The sequence below is a fragment of the Nuphar pumila genome, chromosome 5 (assembly GCF_984573655.1).
Source record: "Nuphar pumila chromosome 5, dmNupPumi1.hap1.1, whole genome shotgun sequence".
In the NCBI taxonomy this organism is placed as follows: domain Eukaryota; kingdom Viridiplantae; phylum Streptophyta; class Magnoliopsida; order Nymphaeales; family Nymphaeaceae; genus Nuphar; species Nuphar pumila.
The window spans coordinates 134493469-134500982 of NC_143253.1; the positions used below are offsets into that span (position 1 = coordinate 134493469).

Genomic DNA, 7514 nt, shown 5'->3' on the forward strand with positions numbered 1-7514 from the left:
AAATAACCTCATTGAGGGAGGTATAAATAAAAGGCCCCTTATAATGAGTCAGTTGTCTATAAGAAGGAACCTTTGGAGGCCCCTCCCCTCGAAGTGAGGATTTCCCTTTTGGCATATCTCCATCTCTTTTATTTTCTTCAACTCTCATGACTGCAGCCTACCGCTCCATGCACATCCCCACCAATAGCAGCTTGGTGCTCTGCAGGTACTCACCTCCACCCAGTTGAAGATGCCGCCCAGGCGTGCTACACTCCCCTCTCTGTCCATCGCATACACTGTTTGTGTCCCTGCAGACACGCAAACATGCTGGTCCCCACTGCACTCAAGCAGCCTGTTACCCCCACAGGTGCCACCCGCGTTGCAAGCTCTAACAGTATAGAAGTAAAAACACCCATTGTTTTGTATTGTGACAAGAAGTCTGCAACTCAGATAGATTTGGATCTATTATATCATGGGAGAACAAAACACACTGATATTTATTATCACTTTACAAGGAAGAAACTTGAGTCCAAACCATTTCAAGTGTCTCATACACACAATTAACTCCAATTGGCTGGCGTCCTCAGAAAAGTGATTGAAAAGCTTTAGACTTAAAGAACTCAATGGCAAGTTAGGGATGATAGGTATCTTTTCCCAAAAAGTTAAGGATGATGGTATTTTTTCCCAACTTGAGGGGGAGTGTTGAGAATGATAATAGCTATGTTACTATACATGGCGACAGTTTTGTCCTTCTGCTCATTCTTGTATATAAGCATTATTTGTGATCCTTTATAGGGGAATGTTTGTCCATGAGATATTTTCTGTTGTAAAATATGCTCTTAGTTGCTAAAGAAATAACTTTTCTAGTCTAAGTCTTCCTCTTCTTCTCCCATCTTTTACTTCATGTCTCTTTTTTCTTTCTTATTTAATATTTCTCTTTATTTTCTCCTTATTCTTGTAAAGATATCCTAAATCAGTCAAGATGTAGCTGTAACCAAGTTCAGTATGACCAAGATACCATACACAACAAAAAACTGACTAACACATCTTACAGTCAAGTGCATATGTAAAGCCAGATATGCATGAAAACACGAGACTATGCAACCTTCACAAATAAGTGGACACAAAAAAAAAAGAATGGTCAAGCCAAAAACATGACACATGGACAATATGCAATAGAAAAAGAAGGCACAAATATCCAAACTAGAAAAAATAAATAAACCATGAGAAGCATCATAATTAGTATAAGCCATGGTTACATGGGATAGACGGAAGCTTACCTTCACAACTAACTCTTTTATAGACACAGAAAGAAATCTTGCGATGTTAGCCACAATCATCCACTTCCCTGTACCCGCAGAATGAGGCTTCTTAGAAGTAGCCTTACGAGATTTTTTCTCTTGAGGCCTTATTACTACTGAAAGACCATATACTAAAAACTGCAACTTTGGGTCTCGTGAAACAAAACCATATCCAGGCTCAACAACGGGCTTCGTTAAACTAAGTTTAAATTCTCCTACACATATTGATTCTACAGCTCCCTGCGACAGCATTACCACTTTATCAGATTGATTCCAACATAATTTAATAAAATGATGTTAAATTCACTCACTTTATACTAAAAAGTTAAAAGCTTGGAAAATAGTGTCCTGTTTAATTTGTCAAAAAATCTTAGAGATTGTTCAGACATCAAGGGATCAAAACCATACAAGCTCCTCAACAAATTATAAACAACCAGCTACAGATCAACATTTGATGAAACAAAAGTGAGGAGCTGATGGGAGCTGCAATGCCACTTAGTAGTAGAGACAACAACGTGCAGATTAACTATGAGCAGAAGAAAGAATGGAGGGACAGATGCAAGTTCTGGATTTCTTGGAAATTTTTGGATGATTAATCGAAACACAGCATGAGCAAGCCAAGAGGTAAAACAACAACAAGAGACTTTAAGCTCTAATACCGTGTGAAGAATCCAAAATGCAATTTCAGCTAGCATGTCATTAGTATCAACAAAAGCAGATCATAATAGGATAGAATAGGAAATGATAAAGGACAAGAAAGAAGCAAAAACAAACAAACAAAATAATGGAGAATACATGAGGTGGAAGTTCCATGAATTCACATTCACCACTATATTGAATATATTGTGCCTAATTCATGTAGTGGGCATGCATGATATCAATAATGATTATCTGGATGATGGCTGATGATATATATATATATATATTGCAAGGATAACAGTGAAAGCAAACACTATCACCAACTTTTCGTCTATATCACATAGGTGCAGGTGTAGGTATGAGTACAAGTGTGAAGGGTGTGACACAGCTCTTCTATATGTCACAGGAACATGCCAATTAGCGGGTGAATCGCATGTCGATACAACATGAGACAGATTTGAACATGGGACACATTACGATTTGCATAGAACACAGTCCATACCATGTCTAACATGGTAAACACGGCCAATGCTGTGTCTGACATGCTTGACATGCAACACGTTTGATATGGCTCTGACATGCCTAACACAGTGCCTGACATGCTTGATATGGTATCTGACAGGTTTGACACAGTGTCCAACAAATTCGATACATTGTCCAATAAGGTCAAATATGCCTATAAATATAGTTTATTAATTAAATATAATATATATTGCTCGTAATTATATAAATATATAATATATGTACGGTCATGTCCCCCAATCCTAGTTTATGAAAATTTTCATATTGTACCAAGCTTACCCGCATCCATGTGACCTATGTCACAGGGATTCGGCTAGCAGGGTGCCGCACCTGCATCGACGCGGGTGTGGCACCGGGTGCGGTCAACCCGACCCTGGGTGCGTTGACCGCACCCAGGGTCATTTCGGTCCATTTTTTGGATTTTTTTTTTTAAAAATTGCCCTATGAAATGGGCTGCGGAATTTTAAAAAAAAATCATGGGGGGGGGGGACGCTGCCCCCCTATAACCCCCCTGGACCCCCGCCAGCTGACGGGACCCGCGTCGGGGGGAACCCCGGACCCCCCTTCTATATCTATATCTATATCTATATATATATATATATATATTATTTACATTTTTGCCCCTGCCGCACCCCCGCACCCAAGGTTTTTGAAAGTGCTGCACCCCTGCACCCGCACCCGCACCCATGTGACATATCAGAAAAAAACTTGGTGCTTTGGTCCTGTCTGATCAGATACAGGCCTGGCACATCCAAGTATGTGTCTGGTCTCACTGGGACCAGGATGCAGACCTGGCACAGCCAGGTCTGGTCTGCTCCCTTTGGAACCAAGGCCCCATACTTGGCAGCACCAGGTCTGGATCTGCTCTCCTTACAACCAAGGTCCCAGACCTGGCTGGACCAGATCTGGTTTTGAAATGGACTCAATTGGATTCAGTCAGAGTTGACCAAGTCCAACTTGGGTCCATTTCAAAGCTAGGTGCGACTGACCGTTCTCAACATGTCAAGAACAAAGTCCCACTGCATCAGGACCCTTGAAGAAAAAAAATAACAGAATTCAAACTCCATGTGCATATGTGGTTCTTTCATTCATAGAGATATTTTAGTGGTGCTTACATGTTGAACATTATGGCAGCTTATGTCATTGGGTTATGCCCTTGTTACTAACTTCATAATCAAAATTATTATTATTCTCATTGCAATAGTTTAAAATTAATTTCCCAGCAAGGACATCCTTAGCTATGAATCAGTCCACTTTGATAGGACAGGAATTTTAAGAATCAAGTATAGAAACAGAAGTCTTGGATTTAACTATTAAAGGTTTCACAGAATGCATTTGCATGCTAGCCATCTTTGTATGGGAGAAGTTTACCTGATAACGACCAATTGAGAACTGAACTAAAACAATGACAAAATGGTATCAAACATCTGCCCTCAAAATAGATATTTGAGGCAACAGCTCAATTTCTAAAAGAAATTTTCGACAAAATTTCCATGAAACTTAAACTCACAAGACAAATAAGAAAGCTAAAAGATCATTTACATGGGAATGATAAAAGAACACAACAAGCCTTATCAACAAGGCTTAACTAATTAAAAGAATGAAATGAATACAACAACCTTTTTGAACCTCACAACTACATCTTCTAAGGAGTTGTAACCAGCAACCCTAAATCCAACAGAAACTCCTACCCGGTTCAGCAACCAAGCCAATATCCTTGCTGCATATCTGGAAAGAAACCAACAAAAATTAAAACAAAATAAATTTCAAGTGGAAAACAGCTAAGGGTATCATGACAATAAATACACAACATATCGGTTCAAGACTACTAAATAAGCAAGTTCATTCTCTAGCATAAGAGTGCTAGATGATAAAGAGAATGTGCTATTGGATGTGTGACAGGTTTCCAATTACTAATGTTAATCAGAACTCAGTGTCAGAAAAGCAAAGTTACATGGAAAGAGGGAGGTGAAGAAACTTGAAAAAGCAGATATGGTAAAGCTTAAAGTTTTGGGCGAAGCAGAACCCACAAACTCACTATCTTACTGCATCCTAAAAACAAAAACTTATACCATGTTAACAACCAACAAAGTCTCTATAAAACTCAAAAACTATATTATATATATATATATGTGTGTGTGTGTGTGTGCGTGTGTGTGTGTGGATAAGTCTTTGGTATGCACGTCCACACAATATTAATGAGTCAAAATTCATAGATGCAACTTGTTTCAACTTAATCTGACACCATAGATGTGTTCTACAAGTTTTATTTAGTAAGAATCAGCTCTTGGATCATGTTTTCAACAAAAAGACACTTTTTTGAGCATTACAGACATTGAATTTTTTATTTGCTGGAAAACCTGTTTATACATCAGAATCCAGTGATCCAAGAGCCGATCCTCATGTAGATCACGTTTACGGTGTCAGATTGAGTCAAAACAAGTCGCATCTATGAGTTTCAACCGAGGTTACCAGATTAGGAAGCGGAAGCGGGAAACAAAACGAGAAGCAGAAGTGAGAAGCAATATATTTTAAAATTTATAAGAAGCAGAAAGTAAAGAATCAATTTAAAAACAAAATAGGAATAAAAAAAGAAGTAATATGGGATCGAGGAGGAGCAAAATACTAATCAAAGAAGAAGAGAATCAAAACTTAGATAAAAATGACTATTCTTAAATTTTGTGATTTTGTAGTATAAGAATTAAATTCTTCTCAAAATCTAAAAATGATAGTTGCCAATTGAAAGAAAGTATATGAGAAGTGTGTGGGAAGCTTGAAAGGAAAGCACATGGAAAACATGAAAAGAAGCAAGAGAGAAGCACATAGAATCATGTAGAAAAACAGGGAAGAAACATGTGAGAAGCATAGGAGAATCGAGATTCCTATCAAGTTTCGAAAGCGAGGAGTTTCGCACTTCCGAAACAAGTTTCCTGGAAGTGTGCTTCCCACCTATCTATGAAGCTTTTAATAACTCTAGTACTGCCAAACATGAAAGGAAGCACATGGAAAACATGAAAAGAAGAGTGAGAGAAGCGCATAGGAATCATGTAAGGAAACAGAGAAGGAACGTGTGGGAAGCATAGGAGAATCGAGATTCCTATCAAGTTTTGAAAGCGAGCAGTAAAGCGCTTCTTAAACAAGTTTCCGGGAAGCATGCTTCCCACCTATCTATGAAGCTTCCAGTAACTCTGGTTTCAACTCATTGATAGTGTATGGATTTACATACCGAAGACTTTCATACATATACATATATATAAGAAAAGTGGTAGCGGCCTACCACTTTTCCGGCCTACCTCCAGCCTACCATGAAACGAACAAGTGTTTCCAGGTTATTTTTCACAAATTTGACCCTGCAGAAGTGTTCGGCGTGGTTGATTTGCTAGGAAACGACACTTTGATCATGTTTTTTCAATAAAAATACAGCATTTAAGTCTTGAATATTGAAGAAAATCTTAGACCATCGATTTTTAAACCTTATAAAAACCAACCATGTCGGAATCGGACGATCCAAGAATCAATTCCTATAAAATCAAGCATGTAGAAAACATCTGTATGGTTAGATTTAAGGAAAACATGGAAAAACCCTTCAAAACCCCGGTAAGCTTGCGGTAGGCCAGAAAAGTAGTAGGCAGCTATATGTATATGTGTGTGTGTGTGCGCGAGAGTATGTGCGTCTTTTTTTATCTCGTTTTAGATTTCCACCCAATAATCCAAGTTCAAAAAGGGAAAAGAAATTCATAAGCACCAACCTTTGTGAACAGTGTAATTAAGCATTAACGCCAATGAATTCCATTAGCAAAATCATTTATGTAATACACAAACAATTTCTTGGGCACGAAATATGTTCACATACAATGGATTTTTCGTTCAATGCAACCACATTGCACGAAGCTCAAAATGGGAAAAGAAAAATATAACCACCTAAATTGTGCTCCTTCAGCAAAAACATTTGCATGCTAAACAAACAAATTCTTGGGCAAGAAGTACGTGAGTATACAATGGATTTTCATTCAATGCAGCTACATTGCGTGAAATTCCTCGGACCATAAATTCACGTAAAATCGTAACTTCAGTTAACCAATGCCGAATCCTCAACATTGAACTCCATCTTAAGTCCAAATTCCGCACAATTAAACAACAAGAATGCACAATTAACACTTCTCTTAACAAAATCAAGAAGATGGAAACCCTAAATTTCAGGAAAAAACGAGGAACGGAAAAAAGAGAGAAAGGATCGGAAAACTCACGTGTAAAGGAACCACCCGAAGGCGGAGATGAGGAGCAAGAGGAATAGAGACCTGAGAAAACCCATCAACACCGTCGAATCCAGAGGTCCTCAAATCCAGGCCGCCGACGAGCATTCCAACTTGAATTCTTCCCGGTATTGGGATTGCCCAAGAACCGTGCATCTCCTCGCGTTGCGAAAGAATGATGGTTCTTAAATACGTGGTCGTGCATGCACATTTTGAGCAACCAATTGTGGATTGCCATCTCTCTCTCTCTCTCTCTCTCTCTCTCTCTCTCTCTCTCTCTCTCTCTCTCGTTTACCACTTCATAGATCAGCTCCCCCAAATCTCTCTCTTGCGTTTACCACTTCTTAAAACTGTTCCCAAATTTACCTCCCTCTCTCTCTCGTACAATTGTCCCAAAAAACTGGGGTGTGAAGCTCGAAGGATAATTGTTGGCTTACTAACGAAGGTACGGAACTAATGAGTAGAAATTACTTTTTTTTTTGAAAAAAATACTGATTTTTTTTAGATCAAATGTTATGGATGTGCATGGTAGAAAACTTGTTTTGATTAATGTGATTATAATAAATAATTAAGTTTTTAAAGAGGTCCAAAAATCAACAGCCGACAATGTGTCAAAGTTTCAGAACTCAAGATATCACATTTTTATATCACAAAAGCATCATCCAAAGCTTCTTTAGCAAAGAAGCCGCGCTGAACACATCTGTATGGTAAGATTGAGTTTATACAATTCGCACCTATGATTTCTAGCTCATTAGTTCTGTAGCCAATATTTACCCATAAATAATATCATTCATTTGAAACCAAATTCACCCCTTTCTTT

At 38.4% G+C, this 7514-nt stretch overlaps 1 protein-coding gene across 2 annotated transcripts in view; it reads right to left on the reverse strand.

Annotated features, from left to right (window-relative positions):
- Positions 1-7013, reverse strand: part of LOC149838857 (protein SABRE-like) — a 112695-nt gene extending 105682 nt beyond the window's left edge. For both annotated transcript variants that reach the window (XM_090006845.1, XM_090006844.1), the window contains exons 1-3: positions 6689-7013; positions 4061-4169; positions 1260-1520 (exon numbers count right to left, since the gene is read on the reverse strand). In XM_090006845.1, coding sequence (XP_089862971.1) covers positions 1260-1520; positions 4061-4169; positions 6689-6753 — 435 coding nt within the window. In that variant the 5' untranslated portion in view covers positions 6754-7013. The remainder of the gene's footprint in view (positions 1-1259; positions 1521-4060; positions 4170-6688) is intronic.
- Positions 7014-7514: the final 501 nt, after the last annotated feature.